At 45.0% G+C, this 25392-nt stretch overlaps 2 protein-coding genes across 15 annotated transcripts in view; one reads left to right on the forward strand and one right to left on the reverse strand.

The window, feature by feature from the left end:
* The window catches only part of FAM120B (family with sequence similarity 120 member B), a 748069-nt gene that overhangs the window by 465555 nt on the left and 257122 nt on the right, over positions 1-25392 (forward strand). Inside the window, exons 8-10 of one of the 11 annotated variants that reach the window (XR_011019402.1) lie at positions 8300-8412; positions 8686-8744; positions 9814-9892. The exons of 8 other annotated variants lie outside the window; for them this stretch is intronic. Coding sequence is in view for 2 of the 3 variants with exons in the window: in XM_068231926.1 (XP_068088027.1) it covers positions 9814-10006; positions 10586-10590 (198 nt within the window). In the remaining variant the exon portion in view is untranslated. Of the gene's footprint in view, positions 1-8299; positions 8413-8685; positions 8745-9813; positions 10007-10585; positions 11296-25392 lie in introns of those variants that run through there. 2 more of the 11 variants (XM_068231926.1, XM_068231927.1) reach the window with 2 other exon arrangements.
* LOC137570834 (uncharacterized) lies at positions 690-3970 on the reverse strand. 4 transcript variants are annotated; one of them, XM_068279543.1, is made up of 4 exons: positions 3572-3970; positions 3240-3298; positions 1979-2171; positions 690-1399 (listed from the first exon to the last, which is right to left on the reverse strand). In XM_068279543.1, exons 1-4 carry the CDS (start codon positions 3585-3587, stop codon positions 1395-1397), a joined length of 273 nt encoding a protein of 90 aa, XP_068135644.1. In that variant the 5' UTR covers positions 3588-3970; the 3' UTR covers positions 690-1394. The 4 variants fall into 4 exon arrangements, with proteins under 4 accessions (XP_068135644.1, XP_068135642.1, XP_068135641.1 ...); XM_068279541.1 differs by having other exon boundaries at positions 3069-3298; XM_068279540.1 differs by having other exon boundaries at positions 3240-3970.

The raw sequence follows: 25392 nt of genomic DNA on the forward strand, positions 1-25392 counted from the left end.
GTTTCTAGAAGGGAAGGGAGCTCTGACAGGGAGAGGGGGCGCAATTTCAGTGTTTGCCATATGCCCTATATTTCCCAGATGCGCCCCTGCCTACATGAAGCGTTTAGAAGATGTAATTTCTGCAAAAGGAGGATCTACAAAATATTGATTTCATTTCTTTTTTGTGGTGCCCAAATTTATGCACCTGCCTAATTTTGTTTAAACATATATTGCGCACTTTCTGTAAATTCAATAAACCACCTCATTTCTAAAATATCACTGTGTGTGTCTCCTATATGATATATTTAACTGACATTTTTTATCGTAACAACCACCGATTTATACAGGAAAATCATGACGATTAACAAGGTTGCCCAAACTTTTGCATCCCACTGTATATTGTCTTATAATCTTTTGGAAGACACCTATGTTATCTCCCATCAAAAAATTACTTGCTGGTTGAGTAAAAGTAACTTTAAGTCAAAATTTGTCATGGGTATGAATAATTATGATCAGCACTGTATATCCAGCCACATTTGTTATATTTACAAGAAGGTACTGCACACCCTATGTATGCAAATTGATGCACTGGGTACAATGGGTGCTGAGTCTGTAATTAGGCTAAAAAGCCCTAGAGACAATATATATACAAAAGGACTCGCACATCAGCATGAGATTCATCAAAATTGTATTATAAACACAACGGCTGATTATATACAAACAAGTGCAAATAATGCACTATGCACAAATAACATAAGTGTATTGGCAACAAAAGACCAACCGGTCAAAAGAAATACAGCATAATGGTATATGTCAGCAAAACATGAAGTAAATGACTGCACAAGCAGTATCCCTTTAAGAGCAGCAATGAAAAAACACAAGCACAGTTTTAAACATGAATGCAGTACATACAAGTGGTAAGGTAGCAAGGGATACAGTCACACAATTGTGCAGTTACAACATGAATGGTATACCCTGACAGCGGCTGTTTCGGGGGTTCCCTTCCTCAGAGGGTATCACCTGGCTCAGTGCTGCTAACTTCCACAGCGATCAGCGCTGTTTAAATGCTGTTAAAATCCCCTAGATTGCCCTGGACACCTGGGGCCGGCCCCTGTGACATCAGAGGGCGTGGCACGACCATGCCACGCCCGCCGTGACATCACTTCCGGTACAGGAAGTACCCGGCAGTGCAGCCTGCCATCCAGGAGACTGAAAAGCCAGTCCCAAGATGGCTGCCGCACATGCTCAGTCGGGTACTCTAGCCCGGGCTGCTGTTCCATAGAAAGCAATTGTAAATGCAAGCAAATGGCAAACAGGGTTTTGAATACAGCAGAAGTCCATAATGATGGATAAATTGGTGTCCAGGAAAGAAGGTGTCCAGAGTCTTATGGTGGAATCTTGCAGCAGATGTCATCTTAATCTAAAGGTAAAGTGAAACAAATATATATTACAGCAGGCCAGAATAGAATTTAAAGAGACATGCGCATAGATTAGCACAGTGTGTTAGAAAGACATAAACCTGTTAAAAGAAAGTCATGTTGTCAAAAATGCCTGAACTACCTAAGGAAGGGTGTCAGATCTACCTCTTCGTTCATCCCATTAGGTGTTTTAGTATTAAGTTTGTAAATCCAAAAGAGCTCTCTTTGCAATAATTTCGATTCTCTGTCCCCTCCCCTCTGGGGTGAAGTCACCATCTCTATAACCCTATATCTCAATTGTGTCACATTATGTCCTGCTTCCAGGAAGTGGCGTGCTACAGGGGATTCTACAATCCCGCAGCGTATGTTGCTGCGGTGTGCGCTAATCCTATCTCGGATTTCCCTAGTTGTTTGGCCAACATATAATTTCCCACAGGGGCAGATCAAACAGTACACGACAAATTTGGTAGAGCAGTTAGCAAAACATTAAACCGTAATTCTTTCCGCAGTTAATGGATGGGGGAAAGATGACCCTTTCTGGACATATCCACATTGTGCGCAGTGGCCACACGGAAACATACCCGTTGGTGCTGGGAGGCTGGAGAGCCAATTGGTTGTGTTGGTCGTTGGTTGGGGGTTACTTCTCGCATGGACCAATGTGTCCCGGAGATTCTTAGAGCGCTTGAATGCGCAAACGGGAGGGTCCTTAAACGTTGTCGATAGTGTTGGGTCACTGCACAAGACGTGCCAGTGTTTGTAGATGATCTGCTTGGCCTGTAGGGATAGAGGAGAGTATGTTAAGACCATCGGTATGCGATTTGAATTACCTTTAGGATTAAAGGTTAGCAGAGTTGAACGATCCCTGTCTGCAGCACGATTTAGGGCACGTTGTAAAACAGTGGAATCATAGCCTCTCTCCTTAAAATTATCAAACATAATTCTTGCTTCTCTGAAGAAGGCCTCATCACTGGAGGATATCCGCCTCAACCTGAGAAATTGGCTGTACGGGAGGCCTTGTTTGAGTCTCTGGGGATGGTAGCTCTTGGCATGTAAGTATGTGTTTTTATCTGTTGGTTTTCTGTAAGGTGCTGTTTGGATCAGGCCCTCATGTGCAGAGACTAGCACATCCAGAAAATGAACCCTGGATGAGCTATGCTCGAGGCTGAAAGAAATTGTTGGGAAGGAATTGTCCAGATCTCGTTTGAATATGTGTAGTGCATCCTCACTCCCCCCCCAGATCATGAAGATATCATCTATGTACCTCAGCCAGCAGAGGGCATGGCTGAGGTACAGGGGGTGGGTGTATACATACTCCTGTTCGAATGCTTCCATAAATAAATTTGCATAACTGGGGGCTGCATTGCTGCCCATAGCAGTTCCCTGTAGTTGCTGGTAAAATTGTTCTTCAAACTTGAAATAGTTTTTAGTGAGTACCAAATTGAGTAGTGCCAAGAGAAATTTGGAGAGAGGCTCTGGTATCCCCATTTTATCAAAATTTGCTCGAATCACATTAATACCTGAAGAATGAGGTATGGATGTATAGAGGCTGGTGACATCTAAGGTACAAAGAATTACAGAACTAGGAAATGAACCAAAGCCAGATAGCTTACACAGGAAGTCCGTGGTATCTAGAACATAAGATCGCATGCAAGAGACCCGAGGGCGTAATACCTGATCAAGTAAGATGGCCAAAGGTTGGAAAACCGAATTGGTACCAGCCACAATGGGACGACCAGGAGGATCCACCAGTGTTTTATGAATTTTAGGCAGTATATAGAAAAGTGGAGTCAGAGGAAATGGAGACAGAAGGAAGTTATACAGTTGATTGGTAATGATTCCAACCTCATTGGCTTCAGAGATCAATTCATCGATTTCTCGTTTGATTGCTGCTGTCGGATCACCTGTTAATTTTTGATAAATGAGATGGTCATTAAGTTGTCGTAAAATCTCTCGTCTATAGTCTGCATTATTCATCACCACCGTGGCTCCGCCTTTATCGGCCGGCTTGATCACCAATTCAGGATTTGTGCATAACGAGTTGAGCGCAGTGCGCTCCTCAGAAGTGAAGTTGCTGCGGGATTGGTGACCAGTGCGGTCGACAGATTGGAGATCACGCTGGACCAGATGAACAAAGGTCTCAACAGTGTGGGATGTGGTGGGAGGCATCCACTTACTTTTACTACGACACATCTTTAAGTCAACCTCAGGGGGAAAGGAGAGCGCGTTGGTGGGGGTGGGTGTCGGGACGGGAGGTCGATTGGCAAAAAATGCCTTTATCCGGATGGACCTGAAAAAGTTAAAAAGATCACAATCGAGTTCAAGGTTAGACCCTGTATGGGTAGGGACGAATCCCAATCCCTTGCCTAATACCTTCTTTTCTACTGGTGATAGTGGATAATCTGAAAGATTAACAATCAGTTCCTCGTTTGCGTTCTGCTCCTGGTTACTCGAGGGTCTCCTGTGGGAATTCCTGCCCCTCCTCGTCCTCTTCCTCTTCCTCCCTTGCCTCTCTGTTGTGGCCCTAAAAAATGTTCTGAGCCTGAGGATGCGTCACCTGTGCTACTGTCGGAAGGTGGGTTGGACCCCTGGGGTGGCTGTCGTGGACGTCTTTTAGGGCGTCTGTCAACCTTCCAACTATATACTCTATCCTCCTGATAGTCAAGAGTATCCCTCCTGAATTTGTCAAGTTTATTGGTCAACACGTCGTGTTTATATGATGAGAGAGCTGAGTCGTGAAATTCAATATATATATCAAACTCTTCCTTAGGTAGGAGTGATCCGAGTTTGGTTTTTAGGCTCTGAGCCAGGGATTCAAGTCGTGTTATTTCACTCTGGATGCCCTGGATGGTTAAGGTAATGAGGTCTAGGCTGCACTTATTAAGGATTTTAAACCAATTATCACAATAATCTTTACTGTTGCGACAAAATGTGGGGCGTATATTCAATCTCAGTCCCCTAGGGATTCGTTTAGCCCTAAGATACTCAACCAGGGTATCTGAGTGTAGTTTATAATCAATAACCCGTTTCTCCAAGTCCTCAAACTGCCTTTTCAGGTATGAGGTATCAACGGAAATGTTGCTATGAGTATTGGCAAATTGTTGAACAACACTGTCAATCTCTGACTGGCTGTATGCTAGCGTGTCAGCTGAGCGATTAGATAGATTGCTAAGATCAGCAAAAGACATTATAGTTCATGGGTGGGGTGCAGAAACCTGTAACAAAACAGAATACTATATTTACAAGAAGGTACTGCACACCCTATGTATGCAAATTGATGCACTGGGTACAATGGGTGCTGAGTCTGTAATTAGGCTAAAAAGCCCTAGAGACAATATATATACAAAAGGACTCGCACACCAGCATGAGATTCATCAAAATTGTATTATAAACACAACGGCTGATTATATACAAACAAGTGCAAATAATGCACTATGCACAAATAACATAAGTGTATTGGCAACAAAAGACCAACCGGTCAAAAGAAATACAGCATAATGGTATATGTCAGCAAAACATGAAGTAAATGACTGCACAAGCAGTATCCCTTTAAGAGCAGCAATGAAAAAACACAAGCACAGTTTTAAACATGAATGCAGTACATACAAGTGGTAAGGTAGCAAGGGATACAGTCACACAATTGTGCAGTTACAACATGAATGGTATACCCTGACAGCGGCTGTTTCGGGGGTTCCCTTCCTCAGAGGGTATCACCTGGCTCAGTGCTGCTAACTTCCACAGCGATCAGCACTGTTTAAATGCTGTTAAAATCCCCTAGATTGCCCTGGACACCTGGGGCCGGCCCCTGTGACATCAGAGGGCGTGGCACGACCATGCCACGCCCGCCGTGACATCACTTCCGGTACAGGAAGTACCCGGCAGTGCAGCCTGCCATCCAGGAGACTGAAAAGCCAGTCCCAAGATGGCTGCCGCACATGCTCAGTCGGGTACTCTAGCCCGGGCTGCTGTTCCATAGAAAGCAATTGTAAATGCAAGCAAATGGCAAACAGGGTTTTGAATACAGCAGAAGTCCATAATGATGGATAAATTGGTGTCCAGGAAAGAAGGTGTCCAGAGTCTTATGGTGGAATCTTGCAGCAGATGTCATCTTAATCTAAAGGTAAAGTGAAACAAATATATATTACAGCAGGCCAGAATAGAATTTAAAGAGACATGCGCATAGATTAGCACAGTGTGTTAGAAAGACATAAACCTGTTAAAAGAAAGTCATGTTGTCAAAAATGCCTGAACTACCTAAGGAAGGGTGTCAGATCTACCTCTTCGTTCATCCCATTAGGTGTTTTAGTATTAAGTTTGTAAATCCAAAAGAGCTCTCTTTGCAATAATTTCGATTCTCTGTCCCCTCCCCTCTGGGGTGAAGTCACCATCTCTATAACCCTATATCTCAATTGTGTCACATTATGTCCTGCTTCCAGGAAGTGGCGTGCTACAGGGGATTCTACAATCCCGCAGCGTATGTTGCTGCGGTGTGCGCTAATCCTATCTCGGATTTCCCTAGTTGTTTGGCCAACATATAATTTCCCACAGGGGCAGATCAAACAGTACACGACAAATTTGGTAGAGCAGTTAGCAAAACCCCTTAACGTAATTCTTTCCCCAGTTAATGGATGGGGGAAAGATGACCCTTTCTGGACATATCCACATTGTGCGCAGTGGCCACACGGAAACATACCCGTTGGTGCTGGGAGGCTGGAGAGCCAATTGGTTGTGTTGGTCGTTGGTTGGGGGTTACTTCTCGCATGGACCAATGTGTCCCGGAGATTCTTAGAGCGCTTGAATGCGCAAACGGGAGGGTCCTTAAACGTTGTCGATAGTGTTGGGTCACTGCACAAGACGTGCCAGTGTTTGTAGATGATCTGCTTGGCCTGTAGGGATAGAGGAGAGTATGTTAAGACCATCGGTATGCGATTTGAATTACCTTTAGGATTAAAGGTTAGCAGAGTTGAACGATCCCTGTCTGCAGCACGATTTAGGGCACGTTGTAAAACAGTGGAATCATAGCCTCTCTCCTTAAAATTATCAAACATAATTCTTGCTTCTCTGAAGAAGGCCTCATCACTGGAGGATATCCGCCTTAACCTGAGAAATTGGCTGTACGGGAGGCCTTGTTTGAGTCTCTGGGGATGGTAGCTCTTGGCATGTAAGTATGTGTTTTTATCTGTTGGTTTTCTGTAAGGTGCTGTTTGGATCAGGCCCTCATGTGGAACAGCAGCCCGGGCTAGAGTACCCGACTGAGCATGTGCGGCAGCCATCTTGGGACTGGCTTTTCAGTCTCCTGGATGGCAGGCTGCACTGCCGGGTACTTCCTGTACCGGAAGTGATGTCACGGCGGGCGTGGCATGGTCGTGCCACGCCCTCTGATGTCACAGGGGCCGGCCCCAGGTGTCCAGGGCAATCTAGGGGATTTTAACAGCATTTAAACAGCGCTGATCGCTGTGGAAGTTAGCAGCACTGAGCCAGGTGATACCCTCTGAGGAAGGGAACCCCCGAAACAGCCGCTGTCAGGGTATACCATTCATGTTGTAACTGCACAATTGTGTGACTGTATCCCTTGCTACCTTACCACTTGTATGTACTGCATTCATGTTTAAAACTGTGCTTGTGTTTTTTCATTGCTGCTCTTAAAGGGATACTGCTTGTGCAGTCATTTACTTCATGTTTTGCTGACATATACCATTATGCTGTATTTCTTTTGACCGGTTGGTCTTTTGTTGCCAATACACTTATGTTATTTGTGCATAGTGCATTATTTGCACTTGTTTGTATATAATCAGCCGTTGTGTTTATAATACAATTTTGATGAATCTCATGCTGGTGTGCGAGTCCTTTTGTATATATATTGTCTCTAGGGCTTTTTAGCCTAATTACAGACTCAGCACCCATTGTACCCAGTGCATCAATTTGCATACATAGGGTGTGCAGTACCTTCTTGTAAATATAGTATTCTGTTTTGTTACAGGTTTCTGCACCCCACCCATGAACTATAATGTCTTTTGCTGATCTTAGCAATCTATCTAATCGCTCAGCTGACACGCTAGCATACAGCCAGTCAGAGATTGACAGTGTTGTTCAACAATTTGCCAATACTCATAGCAACATTTCCGTTGATACCTCATACCTGAAAAGGCAGTTTGAGGACTTGGAGAAACGGGTTATTGATTATAAACTACACTCAGATACCCTGGTTGAGTATCTTAGGGCTAAACGAATCCCTAGGGGACTGAGATTGAATATACGCCCCACATTTTGTCGCAACAGTAAAGATTATTGTCATAATTGGTTTAAAATCCTTAATAAGTGCAGCCTAGACCTCATTACCTTAACCATCCAGGGCATCCAGAGTGAAATAACACGACTTGAATCCCTGGCTCAGAGCCTAAAAACCAAACTCGGATCACTCCTACCTAAGGAAGAGTTTGATATATATATTGAATTTCACGACTCAGCTCTCTCATCATATAAACACGACGTGTTGACCAATAAACTTGACAAATTCAGGAGGGATACTCTTGACTATCAGGAGGATAGAGTATATAGTTGGAAGGTTGACAGACGCCCTAAAAGACGTCCACGACAGCCACCCCAGGGGTCCAACCCACCTTCCGACAGTAGCACAGGTGACGCATCCTCAGGCTCAGAACATTTTTTAGGGCCACAACAGAGAGGCAAGGGAGGAAGAGGAAGAGGACGAGGAGGGGCAGGAATTCCCACAGGAGACCCTCGAGTAACCAGGAGCAGAACGCAAACGAGGAACTGATTGTTAATCTTTCAGATTATCCACTATCACCAGTAGAAAAGAAGGTATTAGGCAAGGGATTGGGATTCGTCCCTACCCATACAGGGTCTAACCTTGAACTCGATTGTGATCTTTTTAACTTTTTCAGGTCCATCCGGATAAAGGCATTTTTTGCCAATCGACCTCCCGTCCCGACACCCACCCCCACCAACGCGCTCTCCTTTCCCCCTGAGGTTGACTTAAAGATGTGTCGTAGTAAAAGTAAGTGGATGCCTCCCACCACATCCCACACTGTTGAGACCTTTGTTCATCTGGTCCAGCGTGATCTCCAATCTGTCGACCGCACTGGTCACCAATCCCGCAGCAACTTCACTTCTGAGGAGCGCACTGCGCTCAACTCGTTATGCACAAATCCTGAATTGGTGATCAAGCCGGCCGATAAAGGCGGCGCCACGGTGGTGATGAATAATGCAGACTATAGACGAGAGATTTTACGACAACTTAATGACCATCTCATTTATCAAAAATTAACAGGTGATCCGACAGCAGCAATCAAACGAGAAATCGATGAATTGATCTCTGAAGCCAATGAGGTTGGAATCATTACCAATCAACTGTATAACTTCCTTCTGTCTCCATTTCCTCTGACTCCACTTTTCTATATACTGCCTAAAATTCATAAAACACTGGTGGATCCTCCTGGTCGTCCCATTGTGGCTGGTACCAATTCGGTTTTCCAACCTTTGGCCATCTTACTTGATCAGGTATTACGCCCTCGGGTCTCTTGCATGCGATCTTATGTTCTAGATACCACGGACTTCCTGTGTAAGCTATCTGGCTTTGGTTCATTTCCTAGTTCTGTAATTCTTTGTACCTTAGATGTCACCAGCCTCTATACATCCATACCTCATTCTTCAGGTATTAATGTGATTCGAGCAAATTTTGATAAAATGGGGATACCAGAGCCTCTCTCCAAATTTCTCTTGGCACTACTCAATTTGGTACTCACTAAAAACTATTTCAAGTTTGAAGAACAATTTTACCAGCAACTACAGGGAACTGCTATGGGCAGCAATGCAGCCCCCAGTTATGCAAATTTATTTATGGAAGCATTCGAACAGGAGTATGTATACACCCACCCCCTGTACCTCAGCCATGCCCTCTGCTGGCTGAGGTACATAGATGATATCTTCATGATCTGGGGGGGGGAGTGAGGATGCACTACACATATTCAAACGAGATCTGGACAATTCCTTCCCAACAATTTCTTTCAGCCTCGAGCATAGCTCATCCAGGGTTCATTTTCTGGATGTGCTAGTCTCTGCACATGAGGGCCTGATCCAAACAGCACCTTACAGAAAACCAACAGATAAAAACACATACTTACATGCCAAGAGCTACCATCCCCAGAGACTCAAACAAGGCCTCCCGTACAGCCAATTTCTCAGGTTGAGGCGGATATCCTCCAGTGATGAGGCCTTCTTCAGAGAAGCAAGAATTATGTTTGATAATTTTAAGGAGAGAGGCTATGATTCCACTGTTTTACAACGTGCCCTAAATCGTGCTGCAGACAGGGATCGTTCAACTCTGCTAACCTTTAATCCTAAAGGTAATTCAAATCGCATACCGATGGTCTTAACATACTCTCCTCTATCCCTACAGGCCAAGCAGATCATCTACAAACACTGGCACGTCTTGTGCAGTGACCCAACACTATCGACAACGTTTAAGGACCCTCCCGTTTGCGCATTCAAGCGCTCTAAGAATCTCCGGGACACATTGGTCCATGCGAGAAGTAACCCCCAACCAACGACCAACACAACCAATTGGCTCTCCAGCCTCCCAGCACCAACGGGTATGTTTCCGTGTGGCCACTGCGCACAATGTGGATATGTCCAGAAAGGGTCATCTTTCCCCCATCCATTAACTGGGGAAAGAATTACGTTAAGGGGTTTTGCTAACTGCTCTACCAAATTTGTCGTGTACTGTTTGATCTGCCCCTGTGGGAAATTATATGTTGGCCAAACAACTAGGGAAATCCGAGATAGGATTAGCGCACACCGCAGCAACATACGCTGCGGGATTGTAGAATCCCCTGTAGCACGCCACTTCCTGGAAGCAGGACATAATGTGACACAATTGAGATATAGGGTTATAGAGATGGTGACTTCACCCCAGAGGGGAGGGGACAGAGAATCGAAATTATTGCAAAGAGAGCTCTTTTGGATTTACAAACTTAATACTAAAACACCTAATGGGATGAACGAAGAGGTAGATCTGACACCCTTCCTTAGGTAGTTCAGGCATTTTTGACAACATGACTTTCTTTTAACAGGTTTATGTCTTTCTAACACACTGTGCTAATCTATGCGCATGTCTCTTTAAATTCTATTCTGGCCTGCTGTAATATATATTTGTTTCACTTTACCTTTAGATTAAGATGACATCTGCTGCAAGATTCCACCATAAGACTCTGGACACCTTCTTTCCTGGACACCAATTTATCCATCATTATGGACTTCTGCTGTATTCAAAACCCTGTTTGCCATTTGCTTGCATTTACAATTGCTTTCTATGGAACAGCAGCCCGGGCTAGAGTACCAGACTGAGCATGTGCGGCAGCCATCTTGGGACTGGCTTTTCAGTCTCCTGGATGGCAGGCTGCACTGCCGGGTACTTCCTGTACCGGAAGTGATGTCACGGCGGGCGTGGCATGGTCGTGCCACGCCCTCTGATGTCACAGGGGCCGGCCCCAGGTGTCCAGGGCAATCTAGGGGATTTTAACAGCATTTAAACAGCGCTGATCGCTGTGGAAGTTAGCAGCACTGAGCCAGGTGATACCCTCTGAGGAAGGGAACCCCCGAAACAGCCGCTGTCAGGGTATACCATTCATGTTGTAACTGCACAATTGTGTGACTGTATCCCTTGCTACCTTACCACTTGTATGTACTGCATTCATGTTTAAAACTGTGCTTGTGTTTTTTCATTGCTGCTCTTAAAGGGATACTGCTTGTGCAGTCATTTACTTCATGTTTTGCTGACATATACCATTATGCTGTATTTCTTTTGACCGGTTGGTCTTTTGTTGCCAATACACTTATGTTATTTGTGCATAGTGCATTATTTGCACTTGTTTGTATATAATCAGCCGTTGTGTTTATAATACAATTTTGATGAATCTCATGCTGGTGTGCGAGTCCTTTTGTATATATACAGCCACATTTGTTAGGGACTGGCACAGTGTGGGGTGTATAATGGAGGGGATGGGCAGCATTACAGAGGCACATGTTCACATGTTTTCTTGCATAAGCGTAGCTTGGTGATCACAGTGCAATCTCTTTAGTCTTATGTTTATTGAATTTAAATGGGGGGGTGGCCCATGCTCTGTTCAATAAAAAATATTTTTTTTATGTGCAAGACACTTCCTCACCTAGGTTTTTTGTGTACAAAATCATCTTCATGCATCACAGTGCACCAGCTCATGCTGCAAGGAATGCCTCTGCACCATAGGCTGCTATCGGCACAAAAGGAGAGAAACTCAAATTGTGGCCCTCATCCTCCCCTGGCCTCTACCATATTGAGAACCTTTGGAGTATCCTGAAGCAAAATATATATGAGGGTGAGAGGCAGTTTACATCCAAACAGCAGCTCTGAGAGGCTATTTTGACATCCTGCAAAGAAATTCAAGCAGAAATTCTTAAAAAACTCACAAGTTCAATGGGTGCAAGAATTCTGAAGCTGCCATCAAATAAGGGGTCCTATGTTAATACATAACTTGACCTGTTAAAATGTTTTTGATTGAAATTGCTTTTGGTTATAGGATATTAGGATATTAGACCTCCTAATACTGCAAATTCAACAAATGACCATGTTCAGATCTTTTCAGCTTATAAAATATTTTAAAACTCTGTTGTGCGTAAGAATTTTGAACAGTGCATTTTAAGGTTTTTTATTTTTTAATAAATCCGGTTATCATGAGGAAGTTTGTTCAGTAATATTTGAATAATGCTTTAATGGTTGATGACTAAAAGATGATGCTGACTTGCATCCACTATTTAGGAAAATCTGAGGGAAATATAATTTGCATAATATTTGGGAACATGGTGTATTCTCCCACTGTGAGTCATCACAACTCAGAAGGAGATGTAATTAACCCCAAATTACTGTCATATCACCCACGCAGTATAACAATACTGCTAGACGACACCTAAGTTTTGGCGATGAGCGCGGTGCACCAAAACCACCTGCAGCAGGGCATCACGATCTCTGTAGTTGTTATTTACAGATAAAGGTGCAAAAAGAGAGACCTGGTGCTGGCATCTTTGGTGTAATTCTGTGTGCTCGTTCCATGACAGACAGGCGAGAATCACTCCCGGCCAAATATGTCAGTTAGCAGCTTCTCCGTAAAATCTGCAGGGCGAGGGCCCTTGGCCTTCTCCAGCAGACCAACTATGCAAATATTAGACCGTCTGTTGTGATTCTCCAGGTCATCTTGGCATGCTTTCATCACTTTAAATTCAGTGTGTGCATCCATTATGGCAGGTTGTAAAGGTTGAATGCCTTCCTGATGGAGGCCAATGCATTCCTCTGTCTCGGTAACCTGGGAACGCAGTTGCTTCATATCATGTCGACGGAGCAAGACATCTGTCTTGATCTCCTCCAGCTTGGTTGTGATGGTATTGAGGCTGGTCTGGCAAGTGGCAACATGTTATGGCCTCCATGATGAAGAGGGGCCTACAGCCTCCTCATCTGAGGTATTGTCGCCATCTCGCCCTCCCCTCCAAACCTTTTTAAGTTTGGCCACGGTCTCTGGAGTTTTCTGGGGCATATTAGGTGTGCTCTGGTTCAGTGTTTCCTCTTTTCTGGGTGGTAGCACAGGAAGTGCAATTCCAAGAGGTGCCTGTAATGGGCAGCAAAGTGGTGTAGTGGATAGCACTCTCACTTTGCAGCGCTGGGTCTTCAGTTTGAATTCCAGCACTATCTGCCTGAAGTTTGTATGTTTTCTCAGGGCACTTCGGTTTCTTTCTACTTTCCAAAAACATACAGATAAGTTAAGTGACTTACCCCTAAATTTGCCCTAGACTACAATGTCATATGCCTATGGCAGGGATTAGATTGTGAGCTCCTCTGAGGGACAGTTGGCAACTCTATAAAGCGCTATGGAAGATGATGGCGCTATATAAATGCAAATCAGTAATTGTCCCAAGTCTGCAATAATCTCATGCCTGCAAGAACAGTGCAAATGTGCTAATAAATTCAAATATTAGATGTTTCTTCCATCCAGTGCATCAAGAGGAGGTTTCTGCGTTCACCCTTCCGGGAACACCTCCAGTGACATGTAGACCGGTATCTGACTACCTTGGATTAATGATCAATGTAGATACTCTGAGGAGCGAAGAACCCCTGGGATTCTGGGTGTGCAGGCTTGACCTGTAGCCAGAGCAGGTTCAATTTTCCATTCAGCTTTTGGCTTGCCCCATGCCAAGTGTCCTATTGAAAAGCATGTTTAGTGCAGCAAGACGGTGTCTGATAAGCAAACTCGTGACTGTTAAGAAAACTCTCCTAGTGTGGTCTATGTAACATTAATAAAAATAAACAAAGCATGGATTTCAAAGGGTCACAGCATGGACGTGAAATTGTAATTCTTCATGCCCACCCACAGCTATCCTTCACCACTGCCCAGTATAAAATATGGCCCCACTTCATTTTTATCTAGAGTATATTGGGCAGGTACATGGCAAATATTTCAAGCCTCTGACACAGTGACTGTAACTACCAAATTTTTTAGGCAGGTAAATATTTCAGACCTTTGCTATAGTGGCTGCAGCTAACAATTTATTAAGCAGGTAAATGTCACATATTTCAGGCCTCTCCTACAGTGGCTGCAATTAACAATTTTTATGGCAGGTAAACATGGCGGCCATTCTAAAGAACGTAATTTTAAAAACTAGAGACAAATTGTGATTTTCCACATGTGCACATAAAAAAAAGCCTCTGCGTAGAATACTATTATATTTCTATACGTACTATACTATTTTTGCCATTGCCTCTGCCATGCCGCTGCCCCTGTTTTTGGACAGTTTTTACAAAAACCAGTTTGCCTTCTTAAAACAGAAGGTATTTGGGATAATTCAGGTTGGAGTGGGCATATGATGTCTTCCACGATGCAACGCTGCTTAATATGCAAATTATCCTTTGTTGTCCCTGTAAGCTAGCCACACCTTTAGAACCACTGGAATGCAATGATGTGTCAGCTTGTTAATTGTGCAGAGCCACAATAATCCAACATGCATACAGACTGTTTCAGATTGGTTGATCCTCCTCAGTGCATGGCATGGATTAATGTGGCTCTATGGAGTAGGACTTGAAGCACCAAGAGTTAGACTACCTAGCAAGCTCATGGTGAACCAGAACTCATTGGAGTGTGTAAGGGGCTACAAAGGACCAAAAAGCCATCTTACTAAAATGTTAAGCAAAACAAAAGTTTGCCTATTTAAAACAGAAGGATTTTGCAATAATTCAGGTTGGACTGTTCAGGTTTCTTTAACTCAAGAAATTGTAGCAGCAAATATGCCCTGAGGGTAGGAACACACTAGGCAGAATCGCATATGCGTTTTCCACTATGTGCTATGAAAAACGCATATGTAATTCTGCCTAGTGTGTTCCTACCCTGAAGGTTTTAGAAGTTTGTCTGGTATTAAAGTCCATGGGGTCTGCCACAGAGGCTCGCTTTGCAAACTTTAATGAACAAAGTTTGCAAACGGTCCACAAATGTTCGTTTGAGATATTTGACCATCACTAGTGGTGAGATGCAAGTAGAGGTCAGTATATGTCCATCAGAATGTATGTGCAGAGTACAGAGCGAAGATAGACGTGCAGTCAGACAAGGCTAAGTTGACAACACTAACGTTGCAGGTCAGAAAATGTTCACTAGGAACAATTGCTGGTAACAAATTGTTTCAATTGGTCCTTTACCATTACAAAAGACAGAAGAAAAGTTGTACTGCTCAGACATGTGCTATTTTTACAATTATATTATTCACCTGCTGGCTAACACACCCCTCACATCTACCTCCTCCACACAGTACCCAACATCAACCCCAAGCTCATTTCTTAAGGCACATGCTTGTATGACATCGCCTGATGGGAATCGGGAACCGATCCTTCAGGCGACATCGCTGGGCCGAGGCTGTACAGGCAGAGTCAGCTGTACAGCTGATGACGCATTCTGTTCATGTGCGAGGCAGTGTAGGGCCGATGGAGCGGCAGCGATATGATGTCACACGGTGGGCGGAGTAAGTTGGACCAAAAAAAGTTATTAGCTGGGCTGAGTTGATTGGTGTCGCAGATCGCTAGTTGGGACTGCAGTACAGACGCCGGATTCTTTCAATACCTTACTTATATAATAAAAGACATGTAAGTAATGGTGTTAAATGGGTGGTAATACAGGAGTGCACGTTTAATTCGTTTAATTGATTAATAGGGAATCTGTGATGAGTGTTACAGCCAGGGGGAGTCAGAGTCAAGGAGTTGGATACATTTTTGGATCCTAGAGTCAGTCGACAAAATAAATGTACTGCCACCATCTCCCAATACATTTAAATTGTAATAAAATAAAGTACTGCAAGTTCACAAAATAAACAGTCATAATTAAGTACTTCTCTGCTGTAAGGATAAAGCCCAGGGCATAGTTGTGTTCCTAGTGTAAAGTTCAGCTGAGCATGAACCTGACATACATATTGTGTAATCTGGATTATGGTACATTGCCAAAAGTGTTTTCACTTTATTTCAGATATAATGTGTTTAAAAAGTTAATTTGAGTGTTAAGTGTGTTTTATGGCCTTATGGTCAAGGATTCGATCAGAACCCAGGGTTAAACTTAAAGAGGAGCTGTCAGCCATACTATGCCAGATAAAAAATGACATAAGTAGATAAATACTTGCTCTACTTACGTAACATGTGTATTGCACAGTCCAAGTGTTGATTTCAGTGAAAAAAAGGTAAATGGAGAGAATTCTGTTCGCTGGCAGGGGCCATCTTTACTCCCTCCAGCTGAAGCCAATAGTGAGGTAATTTCCTCCCTTACTCCCCCCTCCTCCCCACACCAATAGCGAGCGTTATGTCTCAGGCAGGGAATCCCTAAGGAAATGGTAGCAGGGACGGGGGTCCCCATGGATGCTATGCGGTACGGTGGTGGCGGCCACTGCCCACATGAATCGGCGGAGATGCCTGTCGGGCTGGAGTGTGGGGAGGGGGCAGACACGGACAGTCATGGGAGGCAGCCAATGAGAGGAAAAGGAGTGAAAGTGACACAGGCTGCAGCCAATCAGGCTGAACTAGCTGTGTCTGTGCAGAAACTCCTCCCCCCCCGCCCCTGCCCCAGCCTGCACTGCAACTTCTCTTTTGCGGCTGATTACTGGCTGCGTACTAAGGAGCTGGGGACATGAGGATTAATCTTTGCAATAAAAAGTAAGATTGATTTTTAAGTTATGCATTGCCTTTTTAGCATACCTTTTATATGATCAACCGATAGAAATAGAGAATTGATTTTGTTTTTCATGCCTAACAGTTACTCTTTAAGCATTGTTTTGCACACCAAAAACAATAGGGCCCCTATACACTTATGTGTTGCATTACTGTTTCAGTACACTACTACAATTTTAGCAGAGCACCTGATCTGCATGCTTGTTCTTGGGTATATGGCTAAATGTATCAGTGGTAGAGGAGCAGTAGGATAGTCAGGTGATCTGCATTGTTTAAGAAAGCAACCACACAAGTGCATTTTGGGAGCATTTGCTGTAATGCCAAATGCCCCAAAAAATGTAATGATGTAATGTAATGATTTTTTTATGGGGCTGCTGCATTTTCAGGAGGCATCTGCAATTCTGCATAGTGTTTAAAAAAAGATACAACATGTACTACTCTTCTACACAATGCATGCAAATTCTCATTGAAATGACTGGTTATTGTAAAAAAAAACCCCATGGGTGGAATCTCAGACAAAACACACATATTGTGTGGCAAAACGCTTGCAGGGAATTGTGTCTGGTTCCCGCAGACGTAAGTGTGATCCGGCTCTAAAAGGAAATTAATATAGAGATGGCCCGAACAGTTGGCAGTGCGTTAAACAGTGAGTTTGGTCAGTCAGTGTGAAGCAATACACTACTTACACTACCTGATCCATGTATACACACGCAAAATGTTTTCAAGCACTTTATGCCTCCCATTTAGGAATGCAATGTGATTTCTGCTGTTTATGGATTATAATCCTGCTCTGCATCAAATCTGTAAATTTCCCAGGTACTTTTGGCATGTATCCCACTCCGCCATGCCCCCCTCCAGGTGTTAGACCCCTTGAAACATCTTTTCCATCACTTTTGTGGCCAGAAACAGTGTTTAGTTTTTAAAGTTCGTCTGCCTATTGAAGTCTATTGTGGTTCGCCGAGTTCGCTGGTTCGCAGACTTTTGCCGAAGTTTGCATCCTTGGTCCGCGAACCCAAAATCTGAGGTCGGGCCATCTGTAAATGAATTTGGCAGTTCCCAGGCTGTAATGTCCCTCGCCGTCCTCCTCCGATCACTCGTTCCCCACCGCCGTCACCGGTGTAATTATTTGTCTAGACTAGACGAATAGAACTGCGGCTGCGCGGCCATGGCCGTGCGTTCTCACTCCCGCGCGTCATCGGGAGCAAGCACGAGTTATTTTTGCTTAGTTAGACGAATAATTACGGCGGGGAACAAGTGATCGGAGGAGGACGGCGTGGGATATTACAGCTGCAGGGGGCCGATAGAATGCCGCTATAAACAAATATGATAGTCTTGCAGCATTTCAATTATATTCTCACATATTTATGGTGAAATATCTTCAAGATAGCATGGAACTAATTCCACAAATGATCATTATCATGAAGCTATCGATTGCTTATTAAATCAAGAAAGAATCCATTAGTGAATTCATACCTAATGTCATATTAAACCCCCCCTCCCCCCCCCCCCCCCCCCCGGCGGTAATTCCGAAGTGAGCTCAGGCTCCACTTTGGGAGCTGAAAGCGGTACGCCGGAGCTCAGTTTGGGCTAGCAAAAACCATTGCGTGCTCTGCTTTCCTGGATCCCGCACGAACAGCACTGGCCACTGATTACCTGTTAGGGCTCAGCCACAGTATAAGCACTTTTCTAAGCGCTTGTGATTGATTAGCGCTTTCTGAGCGCTTTTTTAAAATCGCTCCCATTCACTTTCATTCAAATTACGGTAAAAATCGTGTAAAAATCCCTGCAATTTTTCACGTATGCGAACGTGGTGATTTTTATGCGATTTTAATGAAAGTGTAAGGGAGTGATTTTTAAAAAGCGCTAATCAATCACCAAGCGCTCAGAAAAGTGCTTATAGTGTGGCTGAGCCCTTACCGATTTTTGCCTGGATTTTGACTATTCTCTCTGCCGTCTCCCTGCACTGATTTTTGCCTGGACTTTGATTTACTCTTGCCTATTTTTGCCTGGACTTTGATTTACTGTTGCCTATTTTTGCCTGGATTTTGACTACTTTCTGCCTGCTGCCTGTACCAACCTTTGCCTGGATTTGACAACTCTCTGCCTGCTGTTTGCACCGACCTCTGCCTGCCTGTCATTTGCTATGGCATCAGCCTCCAGAAGGCGTCTCACTGCAGAAGCACTGGTGGAGTTTGAGGACAGTGATCCTGATCTGCAGTCACTGGTGGACTCAAGTGACAGCGATGCACCTGGAGATCTGTCATCTGACCCAGGTAGCGACAGTAACTCCATCACCACCGAGGTCCGTGATGTCCGCGTTTGGTGCCCCATAGTTCTCAAGCTCCGCCTCCGCCCCCATGGTTCTCTTTTACTGGGGAACCTGGCCTGAAGATAGAGTGCGAGCACAACCCCCTGGCCTACCTGCAGCTCTTTTTCACGGACGCGGATATTGAGAAAATAGTGAAGGAGACTAACCGCTATGCCACCCAACAACTGGCTGATCCACAAGGGTGCTTTTCCAGGAGCAGGACATGGGAGCCGGTCACCAAACAGGACATTTGTAACCCCATTTCTTCGGAACGGTGATGTGCAAATATCGGTTTAGCCTGATAATGAAGTATTTGCACTTCACCAACAACGACACCTTCGAGGAGTCCACCCACCCTGCTCCAAAACAAATATAAAAAATCTGGGAAGTGTATCAGATGGTGGTTGACAACTTCTAGACCACTTATGTACCAGGAAGGGACATAAGCATGGATGAGAGCCTGATGGCCTATAAGGGGAGGCCAAGTTGGTTCCAGTACATAGTATCCAAGCCGCCCACTTTGGTGTAAAATCATACGTGCTATGTGAGTCGGCAACCGGTTTCATTTGGAACACTGTATTGTATACCAGAAAGGGCACCAAGTTTAACCCCAGGTTCAGCGACTACGGAGTGACGACATCCTCTGTACTGTCCCTTGTTGAGCCTTTGCTGGACAAAGGCTATTGTGTCACCACTGACAATTTCTACAGATCCCCTGAACTGTTTGAGATCTTCATCAAGCATAAGACGGATGCCACCATTAGGCCTAACAGGTGGGAAATGCCATCAGCATTTGTCAAGCAGAAGCTGAAAACTGGGAACATAGTTGCTTGGCAAAAGATGAAAATGCTGGCTCTCCACTTGCATGAAAAAAAAAGATGTGTGTCTCTTCAGCATTGTCCACGACACATTCACTGTCCCCGCCAGAATGAGAGGAGGAAAAGAGATTGATAAACCTCAGGTTGTGGTGGACTATAATTTCACAGTTGTTGGAGTGGACAGAGCCAACCAGGTGATTACTTTTTACCCCGCAGTCTACAAACAATAAAAAAAAAATACTACAAGAAAATATTTCGCAATCTCCTGGAGCAAAGTCTGTGGAATGCATACATCCTCTTCAAGCAGCGCAGTGACAGGGCAGTAACTCACGCAGACTTTATATGGAAGATGTGTGACTGCATCTGCCTGAAATACCAGACAGCAGCAGATGCCAGAGTGGGGTGCCATGCCTCTTACATTGTGAACGCGGGGCACTTCACTGGCCATCACTTCATGGAGTACCGTATATACTCGCATACAAGCCGAATTTTTGACCCCCAAAAAGGGGGTCAAAAGTTGGGGGGTCGGCTTGTATGCGAGTCTTCCCTGGTGGTCTAGTGGTGGGTGGTCCGCGCCCCGCTCCCCCCCCCTCCCCGCTCCCCCCGCGGCCTGCCGCTATTACCTGCTTAGGCAGCGGCCGCTTCCTAATCCGCGTTCCTCTTCTGAAACTTTTCAGAGTGTATCACAGCAGCGCGCCCGGCGCTGCTGCTGTGACGATGCAGGGGCAGGAAAGATCGGTTCCCTTGGTAACGGCGATACAGATCGCCGCTATTGCACTCTGCATCGTCACAGCAGCAGCGCCGGGCGCGCTGCTGTGATACACGCTGGAAGTTCAGAAGAGGAACGCGGATTAGGAAGCGGCCGCTGCCTAAGCAGGTAATAGCAGCGGCGGCCGCGGGGGGAGCGGGGAGCGGGGGGGCCGGGAGCACTACCTACCTATGCTGGGCACTATACTGGCTAAACTGGGCACTATACTGGCTAAACTGGGCACTAAACTAGCTAAACTGGGCACTATACTGGCTAAACTGGGCACTATACTAGCTAAACTGGGCACTATACTGGCTAAACTGGGCACTATACTAGCTAAACTGGGCACTATACTGGCTAAACTGAGCACTATACTGGCTAAACTGGGCACTATACTAGCCATACTGGGGCACTATACTAGCTAAACTGGGCACTATACTAGCTAAACTGGGCACTATACTGGCTAAACTGGGCACTATACTAGTTAAACTGGGCACTATACTGGCTAAACTGGGCACTATACTAGCTAAACTGGGCACTATACTGGCTAAACTGGGCACTATACTGGCTAAACTGGGCACTATACTAGCTAAACTGGGCACTATACTGGCTAAACTGGGCACTATACTGGCTAAACTGGGCACTATACTAGCCATACTGGGGCACTATACTAGCTAAACTGGGCACTATACTGGCTAAACTGGGCACTATACTGGCTAACCTGGGCACTATACTAACTAAACTGGGCACTAAAACTGCAAAACTTCAACTTTTCCAAATGCGTTTGTGTTGCGTTTTAGGCACCTGAGCAGCGTTTCCCATGCGTTCTAAACGCCTCTAAAGATGCAACAGTAAGTTGACCTAATCTTCCGTAAGGCAGCACAACTTAATTAGCACAACTTGATCAGCAGTAACAGGTTTCCAAGCACAATAAAGTTCACAGCACAATGCCTGCGGCTAAGTCTTTCAGTATTGCACGGATTTCCAAAGACACTTGTAATCCGCCACAGCGGGTTGCCTGTATTAGCAATAGAAATTAGCATAGAGAGATAAAGGTGACTCACAAAACTCCTTAGGATATCGGGAGTAGGCAGTGGTATTCAAGAGTCCGTGTGATCTTCAGTAAGGCAATGAGTCCCGGCCGGTGACTCTCCAAGATGTTCGTTTGCCAGATAGACCCAAATGCATAACGGAACTCCGGCGTGGTCTGCCGGAGGTTCAGGTGACGTCACCACAAGTTTGCAGCCAATCAGCTTACTAGTTTCGGTGGGTCCGCCCACCTTCTTCAGAGGGCGGACCCACCGAAACTAGTAAGCTGATTGGCTGCAAACTTGTGGTGACGTCACCTGAACCTCCGGCAGACCACGCCGGAGTTCCGTTATGCATTTGGGTCTATCTGGCAAACGAACATCTTGGAGAGTCACCGGCCGGGACTCATTGCCTTACTGAAGATCACACGGACTCTTGAATACCACTGCCTACTCCCGATATCCTAAGGAGTTTTGTGAGTCACCTTTATCTCTCTATGCTAATTTCTATTGCTAATACAGGCAACTCGCTGTGGCGGATTACAAGTGTCTTTGGAAATCCGTGCAATACAGAAAGACTTAGCCGCAGGCATTGTGCTGTGAACTTTATTGTGCTTGGAAACCTGTTACTGCTGATCAAGTTGTGCTAATTAAGTTGTGCTGCCTTACGGAAGATTAGGTCAACTTACTGTTGCATCTTTAGAGGCGTTTAGAACGCATGGGAAACGCTGCTCAGGTGCCTAAAACGCAACACAAACGCATTTGGAAAAGTTGAAGTTTTGCTGTTTTACTGCTTATACGGAATTCCGTTTTGATATTGGAAGTATGGGAATGACTCAATAGTGCACTATTGACATACAGGTGTATTGCCATCAGAGGAGACCTTTGAGGAGTGTTGGATACTGAGTGGCAGTTGAGGTCTGTATGATTGTGTGTATGAAGTGTCATATGCAGTACGTTTTATGGGCTATTTTATTGTTCTATTAAAGTTCTTTATTTTAAGAAGTAAGGGCGCAGGTATCTATTTTTTCTATTTACTTGCATTTTGGTGGGGATGAGAGTGAACCCTTTGAATACTGTTGCAGCCCGGTAGAATTCAAGATCAGCGCCAGAACCTGTTATTTATAAACTGGGCACTATACTGGCTAAACTGGGCACTTTACTAGCCATACTGGGGCACTATACTGGCTAAACTGGGCACTATACTGGCTAAACTGGGCACTATACTAGCTAAACTGGGCACTATACTAGCTAAACTGGGCACTATACTAGCTAAACTGGGCACTATACTGGCTAAACTGGGCACTATACTGGCTAAACTGGGCACTATACTAACTAAACTGGGCACTATACTGGCTAAACTGGGCACTTTACTAGCTAAACTGGGCACTATACTAGCTAAACTGAGGCACTACCTACCTATACTGGGCACTATACTGGCTATACTGGGCACTTTACTAGCTATACTGGGCACTATACTAGCTATACTGGACACTACCTACCTATACTGGGCACTATACTAGCTATACTGGGACACACTGGGGGGCTGCACCAATCCAGCATTTCCTACCCCCGGCTTATATGGGGGTCAATCATTTTTCCCTGTTTTTTTCAGGGAAAAGTTGGGGGTCGGCTTATATGCGGGTCGGCTTATATGCGAGTATATACGGTACATACCATCCACTCCCCAAAAAAATACACCAACCAGGACATGTTGTTTGCTGCTCAAAGACTGACGAGAAGGGGAAAAAAGTCAGAAAGGAATCACGCTTCTACTGCCCTGATTGTAATGTTAAACTCTGTGCCGTTACTTGCTTTAAAATTTACATGTACAGGCCTCTTGCACACTGCACGCGATTCCGATTCAGATTCCGTTTTTTAATCAGTTTTTACATCCGATTCAGATTCCGATTTGCAGTGTGCAAGGAGCAAACTGCAAATCAGAATCTGAATCGGATGTAAAAACTGATTAAAAAACGGAATCTGAATCGGAATCGCGTGCAGTGTGCAAGAGGCCACATACTGTATAATAATCTGCTATCTTATTTGTACAGTTTTCCTATTTTTCCAGTTTATTGATAAATTTAATTATTTCAACAATTATGTGTTCTAGTCTTTTATTTATATGCAGAATGTCTACCAGGCCTTTAGTCTGATATATTTTGGTGAGTGAAGACTTAAAGGACCATTATCGCGAAAAAAAAAAGCAGGCAGTTAAAAGCTGACAGGTTTTGGGCCAGTCCATCTCCTCATAGGGGATTCTCAGGCAGGGAACACACTTGACTGTTTTTGTGCGCGTTTTCTGAGAACTTATGTTAATCAATGGGCTAGTTCACACTTAAAGTGGACCTGAACTGAGTAAAATTATTTAAAATAAAAACATGATATACCGTATATACTCGCATACAAGCCGAATTTTTGACCCCCAAAAAGGGGGTCAAAAGTTGGGGGGTCGGCTTGTATGCGAGTCTTCCCTGGTGGTCCGTGGTCCACGGCCCCCGCTACCCCCTGCCCGCTCCCCCCGCCGCCGCTGCTATTACTTGTTTCGGCAGCGGCTTCCTCGTCCCCGGCGGCGCTTCCTCTTCCCCGCTCTCATGCCTCTATGAAGAAATCACAGCAGCGCGCCCGGCGCTGCTGCTTTGATGATGCAGGGGGCAGGAAAGAGCGGTTCCCATGGTAACGGTGATGCAGATCGCCGCTACAGGGAGCCGCGCTCTTTCCTGCCCCCTGCATCATCAGAGCAGCAGCGCCGGGCGCGCTGCTGTGATTTCTTCATAGAGGCATGAGAGCGGGGAAGAGGAAGCGCCGCCGGGGACGAGGAAGCCGCTGCAGGTAATAGCAGCGGGGGGAGCAGGGCACTATACCGGCCACTACCTACCTACACTGGGTACTATACTAGCTATACTGGGGCACTACCTACCTAAACTGGGCACTATACTAGCTATACTGGGGCACTATACTAGGTACTATACTAGCTATACTGGGGCACTACCTACGTATACTGGGTACTATACTAGCTAAACTGGGCACTATACTAGCTAACCTGGGCACTTTACTAGCTATACTGGGGCACTACCTACCTATACTGGGGCACTGCCTACCTATACTGGGCACTATACTAGCTATACTGGGAACTATACTAGCTATACTGGGCACTATACTAGCTAACCTGGGCACTTTACTAGCTATACTGGGGCACTACCTACCTATACTGGGGCACTACCTACCTATACTGGGCACTATACTAGCTATACTGGGAACTATACTAGCTAAACTGGGCACTATACTAGCTAACCTGGGCACTTTACTAGCTATACTGGGGCACTACCTACCTATACTGGGGCACTACCTACCTATACTGGGCACTATACTAGCTATACTGGGAACTATACTAGCTAAACTGGGCACTTTACTAGCTAAACTAGTCACTTTACTAGCTAAACTGGGCACTATACTAGCTATACTGGGGCACTATACTAGCTATACTGGGGCACTATACTGGCTATACTGGGGCACTATACTAGCTATACTGGGGCACTATACTAGCTATACTGGGGCACTCTACTAGCTATACTGGGGCACTCTACTAGCTATACTGGGGCACTCTACTAGCTATACTGGGGCACTCTACTAGCTATACTGGGGCACTATACTAGCTATACTGGGCACTATACTAGCTATACTGGGGCACTACCTACCTAAACTGGGCACTATACTGGCTAAACTGGGCACTATACTAGCTAAACTGGGCACTATACTAGCCATACTGGGGCACTACCTACCTATACTGGGCACTATACTGGCTAAACTGGGCACTATACTAGCTAAACTGGGCACTATACTAGCTATACTGGG

This window comes from Hyperolius riggenbachi, chromosome 4 (genome assembly GCF_040937935.1).
Source record: "Hyperolius riggenbachi isolate aHypRig1 chromosome 4, aHypRig1.pri, whole genome shotgun sequence".
NCBI classification, from domain to species: Eukaryota; Metazoa; Chordata; class Amphibia; order Anura; family Hyperoliidae; genus Hyperolius; species Hyperolius riggenbachi.